At 43.3% G+C, this 18,093-nt stretch overlaps 1 protein-coding gene across 1 annotated transcript in view; it reads left to right on the top strand.

The window, feature by feature from the left end:
- Positions 1-18,093, top strand: part of HBS1L (HBS1 like translational GTPase) — a 75,945-nt gene that overhangs the window by 34,744 nt on the left and 23,108 nt on the right. Inside the window, exon 5 of the mRNA XM_015412725.1 lies at positions 17,099-17,207. Within this exon, the coding sequence (XP_015268211.1) occupies positions 17,099-17,207 (109 nt within the window). The remainder of the gene's footprint in view (positions 1-17,098; positions 17,208-18,093) is intronic.

Genomic DNA, 18,093 nt, shown 5'->3' with positions numbered 1-18,093 from the left:
CATGCCACTCTTTCTCCAGTCAATCTAGCAAGCCAAGACTTCTTTGCTTATACAGAAGTTTGATTAACTCACTGTTTAGACGAGATTGATTATTGCCGGGTTTATTTTCGCTTATTTTCTTGTCCGCTCGTCCGGAGGTTGGCTCTCATCGTCATACTGGCTCCGCGGCATGAGGACCTCTTGGAGACAGGCAAGCCTCAAATCCCTCGGCCATTGCCTTGGGTGAGGCTTATCCCGGCTCCCCAGGCTGAGAGTCTCCTACAGAGACTCTTTTTTTTTTTAATATTATCTTTATTCATTTTTCCACCAATTATAATAAAATAACAGCATTATCCTCATGTTTACATCCAAAATTTGCAAAAACATTCCCATTATCCCTCATATATTGCCATTCTGTTTTCTTCACATTTCTAAATACACACTTCATCTTCACTCCCGGTTTTTTTTTTTTTAAGGATTCAGATTTTTCTGCAAACCTGGGTTTGGAGAAAATTTTCCTTCTTTCCACTGAGTCTTAATCAGTGGGCATAAGTATCTGTAGATTGAGCCAAATTGACTGTTAGAATATAAGATACACATTACAGCATATTGTAGACAACACAGCATTCAAGCCATACATACATCCTTGGAAGTACCTTTATATGTCTACAGTATACCTGTCAGAAGTGCCATTAGTAGTTACAGGTTGTCTTTCATAAAAAATCTCCATATTATGTTTTCTGTAAAACTTTCTCTTAAAAGCATTTCATGCTTTCCGACAGAGAAAATATTTATGGAAGCTTTTCTCAATGTTCCACTCCCCCAATTTTCCATTCAAAAATGAGAAGAAAATTTCTCCTCAAATTTTCTGATTTCTCTCCCCCCCCTGACTTGTCTTTACTTATCACATCTGTCCTCTCTCATCATTCATTATGAGCATCAGCCACATCTGTTCCAGTCCCTTTCTCAGAGACTTCTCACCAGAATGTGTCTTCTCACCAAATAGGTCTCCCTCTGCTATAAACTCCACCTCTTCTCCACCCCACTGTCCAATAACTTTTGGTTATAAAGGGGTCTGTAAAATGTGCACTCCATGTGTATCTGCTTAAGTGAGGGCTGAGTCATGGGAGGTTATGCTGGAATAAATTTGATGTGCCTGAGATGTCACTAGACTTCAGTTTTTTAATTACATCTGGTAGTTTCCATGAGGATATCTTGTGTTTAACTTCATAGTGGCCCAATATTTAGGTGAAACAAATATGGTGACTTGCCCGAAGACGTAGGTTGTAGAATTTGAGTTATATTTGTATGCAATTTCCTTTTTCAGCATAGAGCACTCTCAGGAGTATGTGGGGCTTCTATGCGTGGTAGTCTTTGTTGCTGTTTTGCAGATTGTAGCATTTACCTTACTGCTATCATTTGATACAAATATTGGATTGATGGTAGGTAGTTATGTTGTTAATTTTTCTGTTTCCTGAATGAGAAACTTTGCAAACAAAAACATTCTTAATTCTCATAAGAATGTTCAGTTGTTTAAAAACAAATCCTTTACATTATTGACATTTCAAAATTTCAAAATCAAGTATTCAGAGCTCTTCCATGTTTCTGCAAGTACTGCAAAACACTCCTATCAGGTGATTCTTTGCTCTAGATTTTTCTTACTCTTTCAATGGCCAGTTTTATTAATCTTGCCGCCGTTATTACTCTCACTAGCCACTGTGATATGTGTCCATTGATTTACTGATATAAAGCTACAGTACATTGGAGATAAATTAGAAATGAATTGACACCTGTTGTTATATTCTCTATCAGTATTTCCAGATCTTTTCAGGGCACGTACACTCTCATTTTGTACCAAGTGAGCACTTGCTACTAATTTCCAGAACTTTTGGATTAGACCTTTCTAACTCTACTGTGACGGATTGCATAGAAATGCAGGTTTTAAAATGCTGCTTGTTTCAGAGAAGCTGGGATATTTGGAATTAATCTTCCCTGGATAGCTTATTTCATAGGCTGCTCTACACATTCTCTGATTGGCCAGTATCAGCTAAGAGAAAGTATAACTTCAGCTTTTCTGGAGGGAAAATAGTTCAGTTGTGAGTTGTCAGAGAGATGTCTTTAGGTTTTTGTCTGTAACAGGAGTCAGTGTTCTGACAGGGTTAGTCAGAAAGATTATTCTACAGAGAGAAGAGACTTCTGTGCTGTAACAGTATTAGAACTACTCTGGGAGAGAATTGAGATTCTAGGTCCAGAAAGCTACAAACTGCTTTACAGAGACAAAAGTACTGGAAGACAGATTTGGCAAGGGTTGACTGGGCAGTTAGGCTGAAACTCCTAATCAAGCCAAGTAGAAAAGGGTTATTGCTTCTTAGGGAAAAGAAGAATAATTCCTGCCAGTAAAAGGGGTTGTGCTCTGAGGAGAACCCAGGGTCTGTAGTAGAGGGAATAAGCTGTGGATACCCCAGGAGTTAGTATAAACCTATAATTTCTGAAAGGAAAAACCAGATTTCAAGGGGAGAAATCTAAAAACTTTAAGAAAGTTCTATTCTCCAGGAAACTATTAAGAAGCTGTGTTTTTACTATAATATACTAAGCCAAGTATCTCACTGAAAAGAACTAGAAAATTCCGAAATTAAGCTACACCTACACTCTCTTATATATTCTAAGTTCTCAAGTCTGTATTTGATATATGTAAAAGCCCTAATGTATTGGCACTTTCCAGCTCTCCAATTGGCTGGGTTGTGTGCTCCATCAGCCATTGGCCTGTCAACTGCCACTCGAGTACTTGCGTGCCATTGGCTGGGTGCTGGGTCCATTCCTCTCTCCCACCCACTGCCAGTTTGGCCACTCTTCCCTCCCTGTCAGAATAAACTGCCACAACGGCTGTCATTCCTGACAAAGAAGCTTCTCCTGCTTGGCTCCTCCATGGCTGGCTGGTAACTGAGGTGGGCCAACGGCTGCTGTCAAACCATTATCTTTTCTTCCTGTTGTGCGGCTTTCTTTCCCCTTCACAGGATTCACCCCCAAATCTCCAGTTATTTCCCTACTCAAAGCTAGCAAACCTACTTTCCCCTCAGTGGCTGTTACTAGGCAACCAAACTTGGTTCTGTCAGTAAAAAGCTGGGGGAAGGAGGCCCTTTCCAGGCCTACTTTGGCCTTTGTGGGTAACTCATTGGGGCCAGTTCTGACTAGGGTTTCCAGCTCCAGGTTGGGAAATTCCTGGAGATTTTGTGGTGGAGTCTATGGAAGCCAGAGTTTGGGGAGGGGAGAGGCCTCAGCTGAATAGAATGCCACAGAGTCCATCCTCCAAAGCGATTATTTTCTCCAGGGGGAGAGAGAGAGGTGTTGTCTGGAGCTCAGTTGTGATACCAGGCGATACCACAGCCAGTGTGGCATAGCAGTTAGTGCTTCAGAGCAGGGTCTGCCAAATCCAGGTTCTTGCTAAGGAAGCTGAGTGGGTGATTTTCAAACCAGTCACAGACTTTCAGCCTAACCTACCTCACAGGTTGTTGTGCAGATCAGCGGAGGAGAGGAGAATGATGTGAGCTGCTTTGGTCCCGACTCCAGAGAAAGACTGTACTTTTCCAAGGTAAAAACTGCAGAGAGAGGGGGAGGAGATGGAAAGCTGAAGTCAGGGGAGCAGTTAAAGGTAGGTTGATGGTTGGCTGGGAAGGAGATAGGGTTGCCAACTCCAGGTTGGGAAGTTCCTGGAGATTTGAGGGGCAGAGCCTGGAAAGGGTTGGGTTTGAGGAGGGGTGGGACCTCAGACAGGTACAGTGCCTCCTGGGAAACCATTGTTGCCAATCTCCATGTGAGGGCTGGAGATCAATCAATTACAATTGCTCTTCAAATGGCAGAAATCCGTTCCTCTGGAGAAAATGGTGGACTCTGTGTCCTTATACCCTGCTGAGGTCACCGCATCAAATTGATGCTGAGTAGCCAAGGCCAGGGCACCCACCCAGAGCCTCTTTCTAGAGCTCATTGTATTTATTTCTACAATGGGCCTTATTCCTAGTATATTATAAAGTTCACTTCAGCATTTCTAAATCTTGATATTTCCTCCCTCCCCTCTCCCTGTGTATTCCTGGGTCAATAGCCTAAATGATTATCTGTGCCAGGGTGGGACAGTTGAGATTATTAAGACAAAGAAGACATACACTACCTAATGGTGACTCAGTCACTATGGGGAACTAAAGTTCTGGTAGGAAAAGGGGAAGAAACAGGTCCATCATATCTACATATTTTCAGGGATCTAGGAAATCCAAAATGTGTGTTACTGCTAGGTGCAATGAAATGCAGATATAGGTAGTTTAATATGGTATTTTCTAGTGTATGCTGATACTATCTATCTGAAACATTTGTGCTCATTTCCCCCAGTCTCATCTGTCCCACCCTGGCACAGATAATTGTTTAGGCCAGAGGTGTTGAACTCATTTGTTATGAGGGCCGGATCTGACATGAATGTCACTTTGTTGGGCCAGGCCATGTGTGCCATAAAACCTAATGCTGGGTACCGGAGATATAAACCTTATAAAGGACAGCAACTGGTAAGCTCTGAGTTGGTGTGTCCTCACTGCATGGCCCCATGAGCTGGGAGGGGGGTGCAGAGGAAAACCTACATGGATGGACTGGAGACTCAGCAGTGCAAGGCTGGGCAGATGCTTCCATGTCCCAAAAGAGATCATCTGCACACACCCACCCATGTGCAAATGCTGATCCCTGAGGCCATCCAAGACAGCATCCCTGGAGCTGCGTTCCAAGTGGAGAGGTATGAATGTAGCTGCAGTGGCTCTCAACTTACCAGTAAGGCTGCCCCTGAAGTTGAAGGAGTTCTGCTTGACTACTGCAGACTCCACAATTGGAGTGGCTCTGCCCACCCTCCCCTGAGCAGCCTCCTGTTCCCTCCCTTGCACCAGTTGCTCGTGGGCCGCATAACAGCCCTGGACAGGCCGATTCCGGCCCCCGGGCCTTATGTTTGACATCTGTGGTTTAGGCTTTTGAACCAGCACAGGAATTTTAAATTTGGAGAAAATCGTTCCAGTGACCTTAGTAGTCAAAAAGTAATCCAGACTTAGCAGTTCTGAGAGAGAGAGCGCGAGCATGATTGATGGCTCATATAGTAAGCTACTGTTGCAGACCAGTTGCTCGTGGGCCGCATAACAGCCCTGGACAGGCCGATTCCAGCCCCCGGGCCTTATGTTTGACATCTGTGGTTTAGGCTATTGACCCAGCACAGGAATTTTAAATTTGGAGAAAATCGTTCCTTAGTAGTCAAAAAGTAATTCAGACTTAGCAGTTCTGAGAGAGAGCATGATTGGTGGCTCATATAGTAAGCTACTGTTGCAGAGGAGGAGGGATTTGAGCCTGGGTCTTGTGGATCCTAATCTGACATTAGCCACTACATCCCACTGGTGTATAGTCTCACATTTTTAAAAATTAGATCAAGCCATTGTTAATCCTGAAGCTTGTCTGTCTATGTAAAATAGGGGTCCAGTGGAGATCTTTCAAACAGAATTCTTGCACAAAAGGAGTACACACTGGATTCAGCCCAGTGTATGCAGCTGGCCATTACAAGTAATAAGAACACAAGAAGAGCACTGTTGGATCAGACCTTTAGTCTAGATCAGTCCATCTAGTTCAGCATCCTATTTTACATAGTGGCCAACCAGTTCCTTTGTCTGTCTATGTAAAATAGGGGTCCAGTGGAGATCTTTCAAACAGAATTCTTGCACAAAAGGAGTACACATTGGATTCAGCCCAGTGTATGCAGCTGGCCGTTACAAGTAATAAGAACACAAGAAGAGCAATGTTGGATCAGACCTTTAGATCAGTCCATCTAGTTCAGCATCCTGTTTTACATAGTGGCCAACCAGTTCCTTTGGAAGGCCAACAACAGGGCATAGAGGTTGAGGCCTTCCCCTGATGTTCCCTGCTGGCTCTGGGATTCATAGGATTAGTGCCTCTGAATGTGGAGGTTCCCCCTCAGTCCCCATGTCTAGTAGCCATTGATAGACTTATCCTCCATGAATCTATCAAATCCCCTTTTAAAGCTGTTTATTCCTGTAGCCATCAATTCATCCTCTGGCAGTGAACTCCACATTTTGATCACTCTCTATGTAAAGTAGTATTTCCTTTTGTCCATCCTCGACCTACTGCCCATCAGCTTTGCTGGATCCCCTTGAGTTCTAGTATTTTGGGAGAGGGAGAAAAATTTATCTTTGTCAACTGTCTCAACCCCATGCATAAATTTTGTAAACTTCTATCACGTTCCCCCATAGTCTAAAACTGAAAAGTCCCAGATTCTTCAGCCTTTCCTCATAGGAAAGGTGCTCCAACCCCCTAACCATCTTGGTTGCCTTCCTCTATACTTTTTCCAGCTTTGCAATGTCCTTTCTGAGATGCGGGGACCAGAACTGTACATATTATTCCAAATGAGGCCACACCATTGATCTATACAGAGGCATTACACTATTAGCCGTTAAATTCTCAATCCCTTTCTTAATAATCCCTGACATAGAGTTTGCCTTTTTCACTGCTACAGCACACTGGGTTGACACTTTGAGCTATCCACTATGACCCTAAGATATTTTTCCATCTCATTTTCAGCAAGTTCAGACCCTATTAGCTTGTACTTAAAGTTGGGGTTTTTTTGTCCCAGTGTTGCATCACCTTACACTTACCAGCACTGAACTTCATTTGCCACATTGTCACCTATTCACCCTGTTGGAGGTCCTCTTGGAGCTCTTCACAGTCAGCCTTGGTTTTCACCATCCTGAATAATTTTGTGGCATCTGCAAACTTGGCCACTATACTACTCAGCCCTAGTTCCAGATCATTTATGTATAAATTAAATAGTACTAGTCCCAAGACTGATCCTTGTGGGACCCCACTGCTTGCTTCTTTCCATTGTGAGAACTATCCATTTAGTCCTACTATTTCCTTTCATCTCATGAAGTCGGGAAATGGTGATTTTAAGCTGAACATCTCAGCTCGGTGAAATCCTTTAGTGCTGCTAGCAACACCCACTTCGGGAGAGGGGATCAAAGTGTAACACGAGTCTCCTCCGAGGCTCGATCACACCAATCTCAACTCTCTCTTGGGTCTTGATGCCTGCCAGTCATTCCCCCTGCCTGGGGGAAGCTGCGTTGGACAGGTAAATGTCCAAACTGCTGAAAAGAATCACCGTCCACCCTGAGAGCTTACAGGGTGCGTCAAATCGCCATTTTACCCTGGCCGGAAGTCCCATTTAGTCCTACTATTTGCTTCCTGTCATGTAGCCAGTTTTTAATCCATAAGAGAATCCGTCCTTTTATCCCATGCCTGCTAAGTTTAACTCAGGAGTCATTGGTGAGGTACCTTGTCAAAGCCTTTTGAAAGTCCAGTTATATGATGTCTACTGGGACACTGTTGTCTAGATGCTTGTTCACTTTCTCAAAGAATTCCAAAAGGTTGGTGAGACAGGACTTCCCTTTGCAGAAGCCATGCTGATTTTCCCACAGCAGGCTTGATCCTCTATGTGCCTAATCTGTCTTTGATTACAGTTTCTACTAATTTGCCAGGGACTGGCCTGTAATTTCCTGGTTCCCTTTTGGATCCCTTTTTAAAAATTGGTGTAACATTTGCTACTCTCCACTCTTCTGGTACAGCAGCTGGATTTAGTGATAGGTTACATATATGGGTTAGTAGATCAACTATCTCACATCTGAGTTCCTTAAGGAACTCCATCAGGACCTGGAGACTTATTGGGTTTTAATTTCCCCATTTGGTCTAGAACTTCATCTCTGGTCACATCAATTTGATGTTTCATTGGCAGGGGGAAGAGAGATGCTAGATTTGTATCTGGGAGCAGCTGCAGACAGATGCCATAGCTCAGTAAGCATAGGTTTTGTATGCAAAAGGTCCCTTTTTCAGTCTCTGGCTACAGGGTCACCAAGGACAAGGCAAGAAGAAACACCTGCCTGAGTCATTTAGAGAACTGATGCCAGTCAGAAGAAGGGGAGGGGGGTCAGTGGTCTTAACCCACTACAAATGACTCCTTATTTATGATCTAGGCATCCAGGTTTTTACATTTTGTAATGTGAGAATAGATATGGAGCTGTTTTTTGGTACCAGTCCATGGATGTGTAGGTGGAAGCAGGGATTGGCTTCCAGATGTGTATAATTTTGGGTCAGCTTGATATATTTCCATTTTGGCCTGCTTTACCATACTGAATGCAAACCCTCCAGCATTTCACAGATGAGGAAACAGGGCCATGCTTGGCACACACAGCTGCTGCTGTGGTGTAGTTGTTTCTAGCAAATACATGCCCCTTAGGAAGACAAATAAAACCAGTCTTATGAGCTTAGCTGCCTGCTACACTTTGAGAATGCTGGTGCCAGACTTCACAGGAGGCTGTTTGAGTCCCACTGGTCCCACTACCCCCAGTGAAATATCTCCATCCTCCTATTGCTTGTAGCACGATATGCAAAGCAGCTAGTGAAGCAGGGGGGTAGGGATGAAGGACAGACTCATGGGAGAAGGAAAGGTATAGAAAGGTGAGCAAAGGAATGTGAAAACTGTCAAGGAAACAGTGAGTGAGGAAGGAGGACGTGAATGGGGAGAAGAAAACAAGGGTTCTTAAAAAGGGGAGTGAGGGAGCCAGTTTGAGGTCAGGGAGTGAGGCAGCAAGTGGGAATGTACTATGCCCTGTTAGGCACAATGAGGTATGCAAACTTTTCTCATTGTGCATTAAATTGCTAGTATTGCTTAATACTACAAAGGTTGTTGAGGGCTGATAAGCTCGGTGTGCTTAATCAGCCTACTGCATTGATACGACTTAGTATTATGTTTTGCAAATTAGATTCAAAGCAGCTTTAGCAGTTTCACACTCTGATTTCAAAGGTTCTTTTCTGTAAATGTGTCGGTGCTAACACATTTAAATAGCAAAGAATGCAAAAGCATCTATTCAGTATTTTTAATGTCCTCTAACTCAGCACTGTTGTTAATGAAATTTTTGCATATAAATTTAGGCACACAATAGAGAACTGCAAATGGGGTAGCAGGCTGTCTACCTTTGGAATGGAGTAAGAAAATAAAGTTTCTGTTGAGGCGTGTTTTTAAGTGTATTTTATTACTGGAAAATAAGAAACCTCTCTCTTCTTCATGCTTCTTCTAACATGTAAAACTTTTTCCCGCTGAAAATTTTAACAACAAAAAAGTTAGCCAAGCAGGTTTTAAACAATCTATTTGAATGGCCATTTTTTATTGTTTATAGTATGTTCCCTATGGCCTAATAAACTTGAGATGTACCCACTTGCGCAATGGAACTTTCCCACCGCTTGTGGAATAGAATGTTTCTGCCTTCCCACTACAGTCCACAGCAGCCCCCCAACAGCTGTTTCTTTGATTCAGGGGTCCATGGACAATTCTGGGCATGATGTGGGGACATATAGTGGGAGGGGAGAATCAGCAAAAATAACAGACAAACATTGGATCCAACTTTTGATCTTGTTCTTTGAGGTTCTGTTATATTTTGCATATCCCTTTGGTCATTTGGGAGAACCAACCTTGTGTTTTTGCAGCTCAACATTAACCTTCATATTTAAAATACTGCAGGATAATTAGTTCCAAGCATATTACTACATACCATACCTGTATTAGATTAAATATAATATTACTGTACTTTTCTACTTTATGGTGCTCTTTCTGCAAACAGAGAAAAGGATATACTTCTTTACTCAATGAGCAATTAAACTGTGTAGTTCACTGCCACTGCAGATAATGATGGCCATGAGCATAGATAATTTTGAGAGACCATTAGACAGATTCATGGAGTAGAGATCCATCAATGACTATGAGGTTTGGTGATTGAAGGGAGTCTCTGTCTTGCACAGGCAGCAAACCTCTGAATACCAGTGTAGGTAGGCAGCTGTAGAGGAGAGCCTTGACCTCTGTGCCTAATTGTTTTGTGTGTGTCCCCCCCCCCCCGGGGCAACTGGTTGGCCTTTGTGTGAAATAGTGTACTGGACTAGATAGTTCACTGGTCTCATCCAGCAGGCTCATTGTAAGTTCTAACATACTACTTGCTCTTCTTGACTAGACAAGTTCTGTTAGCAGAATCTTTGGCACTTTAATGGAGAAGGAGAGTGGCATTTGTAGATGCATATTGATATACCACTTAATTAGCCACCCCAAATCTTCTGTTTCCCACTCCATGCTGTCCCATCCATCACTGTGTGTCTGCCTGTCTCCATGTATGGAACTTCCAGTCTATAAGGGCTATACAAAGCTCAGGGGTGGTGTGCTTGAGGACCTTTCCCCAGAAAAATGGTGGTGGTGATTTCTAGCCAGTCTGGGATCAAGGGTGTAGACTTTCCAATTTCCCGGGGTGGGGGGGGGCTGGGCCAGAGGCATTGCTTTGCTAGGAGCAAGGGTGGCTCCCGGGGGAGGCTGAGCACCTTCCTTAAAATTTCGGCGGGGGCTCACGCCCCGCCACCCCCACGAAGATTACGCCTATGTCTGGGATTGGCACACAGTGGTCTTGTATCACCCTTATGGATATTCTGTACCACCCCTAACCAACAGGGAAAGGTTTTAGACCAGAAGTGTCAAACTCATTTGTTCTGAGGGCCAGATGTGACATAAATGTCACTGTCGGGCCAGGCCATGTGTGCAATAAAATGAAATACCAGGTACTGGAGATAGAAATTGTATAAAGGACAGCAGATGGTAAGCTCTGAGTTGGTGTATCCTCACTGCAAGGCCCAATGGGTTAGGAGGGGGGTGCAGAGGAAAAGTCAGGCGGACCGGAGAGGCAGCAGTGTAGCATTGGGCAGATGCTCCCATGGTGCTTGACTGATGCTGATGAAGTTGTTTTGCTGTACTGAAGCCACAATGGACTGGCTCTGCCTACTCCCCCCCCGCGCACTCCCTCCCTTGCATCATTGCTCACGGGCCGCATAGGAGACCTGGACTGGGCCGGTTCTGGCCCCTGGGCCTTACGTTTGACACCTGTTTTAGACCTTTGATGCCACCCAACTGAGGTTTCAGGAAAGGCTGTTTTGTGAATAGACACACTCAGTATAAGAACGTGGAGATCCCTATGAGATTTCATAAAATCCACCAGGGTATGTTTTGTCGCATGTGATCTAGTATAAGTACTGTCTGCTAACTGATTGCGCCACTGGGGCTCCTCTTCATGTGATCTAGTATGATAGAGCCCTGTCAGGTTTAAGGAAGGCAAGGTAAATGAGCCTCCGGGGGTGGCTTTGAATGAATTCTCTAATATGGCAATCTCTGAGTCGGTGTAAACAAACTAAGGGCCTTGGAGATGGGAGAACTCACCGCATCATAACAGGTTAAAATGGGGGGGGGGGGCAGCAGTCAAACTTGTAATCTCCAGTCAGACTGCTTGTATGCATCTAAACCACAGTGTATACTTGTTTTGGAGTAATATAATACCACTACTATTAGCACTAAGGAGCTGCGGTGGCTCAAGTGGTTAAGACACTGAACTGCAGGCTGTGGAAGGTCGGTAGTTCAGCAGTTCGAGACCCGAGTGTGCTGCATGACGGAGTGAGCTCCCGTCTCTAGTTCCAGCTCCTGCCAACCTAGCAGTTTGAAAGCAAGAAATTGCAAGTAGATAAATAGGTACCACTACAGTGGGAAGGTAACAGCATTCCGTGCGCCTTGGTGTTTAGTCATGCCGGCCACATGACCACGGAAATGTCTTCGGACAGCGCTGGCTCTTCGGCTTTGAAACGGAGATGAGCACCGCAACCCTAGAGTCGGATTCGACTGGCTTTCGAGCAAGGGAACCTTTACCTTTACTATTAGCAAACCCAGTTTGCTGGGTTACTGTAATATTTTTGACAAAAATTAGCGATTGTGTGTCATTTAACCATGAGTAATGGGATATTTTTAAATTCCTGTCACAAAAATGATTACTGTACTAACTTCCAGTACTTTCAAGGATTAGTTAAGGCAGTTAGTGTATATGATTTGAGTTCATAGAAGGCAACATCAGCACGATGGTAGCACTGTATAATATGGTTTTTCATATTTGATGAAGATTGCAAACTCTTACTTTAGTGAGAAACATCTACAGTGTCTGCAGAAATAGTTGCTCCTATTTTTTTGATCCAGATATTAGCAAGGTTTCTAAATAGTTTGTAATTTTTAAAATGCTGCCTCACTTATCTGTTTGTGCTCATTAAGCCAATGCGAGCATGGGGCTAAAGTGATTTTATAAAAGAACTACTTCACTATTTTAAGATTTGTTATCTTCAAGTCTACGGGTGCCTTTTTTTGTACAGTTAAAAGGTGTGTGTATTCTCAGCAGATTTCATTTTGAGCAGATCTGTGTGAAATCTTTAACTTTACCTCATTTACATGTGCAAAGGAGAGCAATATGTTCTTAATTTTCTTTAATTTCCCATGAGCTTTGTGTGTTTTTAATCAGCATCCAGTGTGATAGCATTATACAAAATGATACTGTGTTTGCCAGTTAAACTTAAATTAGTCTTACTATGAGGTAAATAAAATTGAGAATCTGAAGCAAATGAAGATGAAGATTAGGCTCTGAATATTTAGAGCTAGTTACTTTGAGCTAGGTCACAGATATCTTTTTGTTGGCTTTCATAAGGCTTTCACAGAACATATTCATGATGGGTTCCTTTGAGTACCTGTAGCCTGCCCGAGAGGGAAAGGTGAACTGTATTTCACAGATACATGCTGTAGAAAGAGTCTGAAAAAGGAAGTGCACATTATGAGAAAACAAGATAGGGGACCCGCGTGAGCTGCCGCCGCCTGACGAGGCGAGCCCACGGTGGGGAGCGAGGCCAGTTTGGGAGCGTGGCCGCGGCGAGGGATGCTGCCGGGCTCCGGGCCAAGGACTGCTCAGCACCACCACCACCTATGCCGGCGAGGAAGTGGTTTGGGGAAGGCGGGAGAGAAGGGGTGAGCCTCGCGGTGCAGCGCCCTCCAGAGACTGGGCTACGCTAAAGCACCCCGGAGGGGAGCCGAGCCGAGCCCAGCGCCGAGAGCGGCAGAAGGCAGCCAGCCAGCCAGCCGGGGAGCCCAGGAGGAGCCAGCTGAGCCAGGAGCCAAAGGGAAAGCCGGAGCGACCATTGTGAGCCCTGCAAGGATCCTGCCTGGAAGAGGTCTCGGGGCTGGATTGGGCTGCGGGGATCGGCTTCCTGGAGGGAGCGACTGAAAGAGCGCCAAGCCTTCTCCCGCCCCCTGTGGTGGCGACGGCGAGGCAGGTCCCAAAGCAGTTGCTCGCCTCGCCGATCTCCCCCCCCTTCCCCAGACGTCTGCAGTGAGCCTCCCAATCTCCCCCCCCTCCTTGTCTTGGGCCCGGCGGATCTTCTTCCCCCAACCCACCCCGGCGGCGAGGCCTGAGTGCCTTCCAGCCGCCGGCCCGCCAGTTCCCAGAGCGTTCTCTGCGCGTGCGCAGGGAACGCTCTTTTAATGCTTACTTTTTACCTAATGTAAATATTTTTTTTCAACTTTTAGCATTTTTGTGCACATGTGGGGACTGGCCCACCTGTGCACAAACCTCCCCCGGCCCCCCAGCTGCCCCCAGAGCGCTGATTTAGCGATCCGCACTCCAGGGGCAACTTGGCTATTAGATATATAGATGGGCTGCTGCCAGGAGTGGCAGCCCAGGGCAATTTCTCTTCCATAGTAATATACAACACAACTTTTTTGTAATAAGTAGCACAACATGTGACACACCTATCATCACGTTTCCATGACCATCGCAGGTTATGGAGTGCATAAAAATGTTCATCATAATGGTGTCAAACTATGATACGTTGGACTGGAATGTTACAGATGGAAACTTTGCATGTGCTGCCATTTTTGTCAACTGTCTCATATTTCCTATATAATTGGTTGCTGTGCCCTGATTCAATTTTAGATATCCAACACTAAGAACAGCATTTCAAGTATGTTGTTATTGCTGTACCATTAACAACAAAATTATCATTATCAGTTTTTTTAAAGAATAAGAAAAGTGAACTAAAAGTAACCTCCATAGTGAATCTTTTAGATATAATTTTATTCCTCTTTATATGAGCCTGTCTGAAGAATAGTTACAGATTATCATTATTTTTAGCTAATATTTCTTCTGAGGAGGTTAGGGCAGCCTATCCCCCTCCCATTTTATCCTGTTTATTTAATATTTAATATCCATCCCGTCTTCCTGATATATCAGCAATCTCATGATAGAGGGACAGGCCTAAGGTCACCCGGTGAACTTTATGGCAGAGTGGGAATTTTAACAGAGTGAATCTTTTGGGTACCAGTCTAACACTCTTAACCACTATACCACAGTGATTCTCATATTAATTCAAAGAGGGTGTAATGGTGACTTTAAATTGTATAGTTCAGTGTGTATAAAATATATATATATAAAAAATTGACTTCTAAAACACAGTGGCAACTGGCCAGTTAATAGCACCATCCTCTGGTACTCCATCAGGCAGCAAACCTAACATTATTGCTTCGTTTCTGGAAACATGACTGAATTGCTGTAAAAGTACCTACTTGTTACATGTTGTACTTTCAGTTTTACATACTCATAACGAGCCATGTCTTCAACAGAAATTCTATTAATTGTGTTGAACGTTACCTCAGACTTCATAAACTTTCAGTTTAGGCTAACTGGTTAAGGGAGAAATGTTGTTAGGGCTATCCCACATTTAGTGCTGACTATGCTTTTTGCATGCCTATTTATGGTCAGAAAAGGTACCGTATCATCACAGAACATTTCCCCTCATTGTCAATGAAACAAACGTTGGAGTCATTTAGCAAGATACGTTGAATGAGAGAACACCACAAACACAGTTGGTGGTTATCGCAGAAGGTGAGAATCAAATGAGAAGAAACCTTCTGCAGAACCATATCAAATACGAAAATGTCTTTGAACAAATGATTCCTAACTGTTGCTTTAAAGAATTTGAAGTCAACAGTTTGCTTGCGAGTGAATTGGACTGAACATATTAGACTTTGTGTACACAGATCAAGCTAGGTAGCTGTGTTAGTTTATCTGTAGCAGAAGAAAAGAGCAGGAATCCAGTAGCATCTTAAAGACTTAACAAAATTTGTGGCAGGCTATGAGCTTTCATGAGTCTGCTCACTTCAGAAGTATCTGAAGAAGTCAGCAGTGACTCAGGAAAGCTCATGCCACACATTTTGTTAGTCTTTAATGTGCTACTGGACTATTGCTCTTGTCTACTGTGTGTACACACTGCAACATATTCCAGCTATGCTGCTATACATCTTTGATTCGAGTTCCTCAGTTTGCATTTTGCCCTGTATCATCATCCTATGCTTCTCCAGTAGCTATGCTGTCTTTCCCGATTCCAGTAGCTATGCTGTCTTTCCCCTGATTCCAGTAGCTATGCTGTCTTTCCCTTGATTCCTTATGACAGGTAGTTTATGAAGGGGTCAGTCATAAGTTCTTTCAGAGCTGTTCTCTCAAGGGCAGTTCGCGGGAGAGCTCTCTCAGCACCACCTTCCTCACAGGATGTTTGTTGTGGAGAGGGGGAGGGAAAGGAGATTGTAAGCTACTCTGAGACTCCTGCATGCAGTGAAGGGCGGGGTATAAATCCAATCTCCTCCTCCTCCTTCTGCCTGCAAGATACAGGCAGGAGTATATCTGGTTTTGTGTGGCTTTTTTAAAAAAGGGGGAAAATATAGTCTTCTTAAAGCTAGTATAGTTGTGCATGACATTGCCATGTTTTATTGACTGCTGTGCAGAATGCTAAATAGAGATATTGTGAATTTCAAACTTAGCCAAACACTGAAGGGTAGGATTTAATTGACGCACAGCATTTAATGGTGACTGATTTATGTGATTTGTGAATGATCTAATTGTCTAGTTAAACAATCGAGTGCTGAGCAGAGTAGTTATGCAACAAGAATGGGGAGGTAGTAGACCTCGGTTGGGGCTTAGAACATGCATGCATGAAAAGCCAAAAGGAAGCTGTTGAACACCCATGAACAGGTTGATGAACTTTTTAAAAAAATCATGTGTCCGCAGCTGGCGATCAGGGCATGAGCTGAACTGGCAGGCATTTGAGCCTCTGTACTGCTAATCAGCTACCATTTCAGTACAAGTGAGAAAAGTAATATCAAAATAATTGTTCTTATAGAACACTGGAATACTTCTGAAAGAGTTTATATTTGATTTGTTTTACCTAGGCTCTCCACAGAAACTGATCTAGGTTGCCTCCTCTTAGTGTATCTAAAGAAAAGCTAGAACAATTTTCTTGGTATCCATGCCACATTAATGGTTCTCTTAGATGGGCAGGGTTCTGCTGTAAAACATTTCAAAGCCAACACAGAGCAATCTTTTGATTACACAAATGGTACTAGAGTAGGCCCTTGCATGACAAATATATGCAACCCATGTGGTCATGATTATTATATATTCAGAGAACATGGAAATTACTGCAATCTGTAATGCTTGGTTCTTATAGTATACAACTAATGTTGTTGACAAGAAATTATAGCGTGGGAAGTGGCCATTCAGTTTTGTGAAGAAATAGTTGTTGAAAGCAACGCGAATTATACTTGGAAAACCCCTTGGGTAATTTCTGTTAAGGAAATAACCTTTTTCTAAATATTGTTCTTCCTTAGGTAACTTAAAGACAATGTACAAATAACTTAATATGTTACATGAATAACATAACCTTAAGTCCATCTCTATTTAGGTACAGGAGTGATTATCCCTGGTTCACTGAGCAAGAAAGTCTACGGCAACATTGATGGGAAGGAATTTTCTTGCTGTTCTATACATTCTTTTAACATGTTGTTCCTTTGGTAATTGTGAAATGTAGCATTTGTATAGCCCAGTTTAAGTAGAGGGGACCAATTAATTTTTTTTAGAAAGTATAAATAAATAAATAAATATTCTCATCTGTACCAAAGGATTTGGAAATGAGTTTTCAAAGGTACAACCTACGGTACAGAAATAGAGCCTTGCACAGTTAGTTATGTAAGTGATGTGATTTATGAACAGACTCTCTGTTTTTGTTGATGTAACACGGATTGCTACTCTGGAAATGTGCCCTGATAAGTCTGTTCCTCTGCTACAATATGTACTTGTGCTTCTCCCCCCCCCCCAATCAGGAAAAAACAGAGATTCCCAGACAACCAGAATTGAATCTGATGTTGTGCCAAAAGTTACCAAAATGACTGTGTCTGGAAAGAAACAATCTACTGGCTTTGAAGTTCCAGGGTAAGCCTTGATTCCTCTCCAAGCTCACTTCTAGATCTTCCTTTACTATGATGCACCTGTAGCAAGGTTTCTTTTTTCTATTTTTACAGAAAGTTAGTATTGGATGCCACAAAACTAAGCAGCATGGCTTCTTGTTTGACTCAGAATTACTTTCAGAAGAAGGCATTTTTGCATTACAAGTTTAAAAAATCCTTTCACTCTGAGTAGCACAGCGAGAGAACAGCTATAAGGCCTACTTTAAAACCATCTGCTTCTTATGTTTTCTGGTTGTTAGTTTAAAATACAGGAAGATAAGTTATTTGAACCATAATCTTAAAGGAAGAAAGTATGTTAGGCATTAATCTGTAGGCTCAAGGGTGTTGTGCTCAGTGTTCCCGCTAAGCTGAGTTAGTGTGAGCTAGCTCACAGATTTTTAGCCTCCGGCTCACACATTTTTGTCTTAGCTCAGGAAGGATGGCTCCAGAGCCAACTAATTGATGCAGGAGCCAAATCGCTCGCTCACAGGTTTAACGCCAGTCACTCACAAAGTTGAATTTTTGCTCACAAGACTCCACAGTTTAGAGGGAACATTGGTTGTGCTGTCCACTTTCTGTGATTAGTATGCCTCCCCAGGTGAGAGCAGGTGTGGTGTAGCGGTTAAGGTGCCAGACTCTTTCTAATATTCGTAAACTAAGGTGAGCTACAGTGTTGGGCTATAACTTTCCAGTTTGGGGGGTGGTGGTAAATGCGGGAGGATGGAAATCTCTATGTGATGGTCTCACAAGACTCCACAGTTTAGAGGGAACATTGGTTGTGCTGTCCACTTTTGGTGATTAGTATGCCTCCCCAGGTGAGAGCAGGTGTGGTGTAGCGGTTAAGGTGCCAGACTCTGATAGTGAAGACACTA

Source organism: Gekko japonicus, unplaced genomic scaffold (genome assembly GCF_001447785.1).
Source record: "Gekko japonicus isolate JY-2015 unplaced genomic scaffold, Gekko_japonicus_V1.1 scaffold184, whole genome shotgun sequence".
Lineage (NCBI taxonomy): Eukaryota > Metazoa > Chordata > Lepidosauria > Squamata > Gekkonidae > Gekko > Gekko japonicus.
The sequence above is the reverse complement of the archived record's forward strand: the minus strand, read 5'-3'. Positions and strand labels throughout refer to the sequence as shown.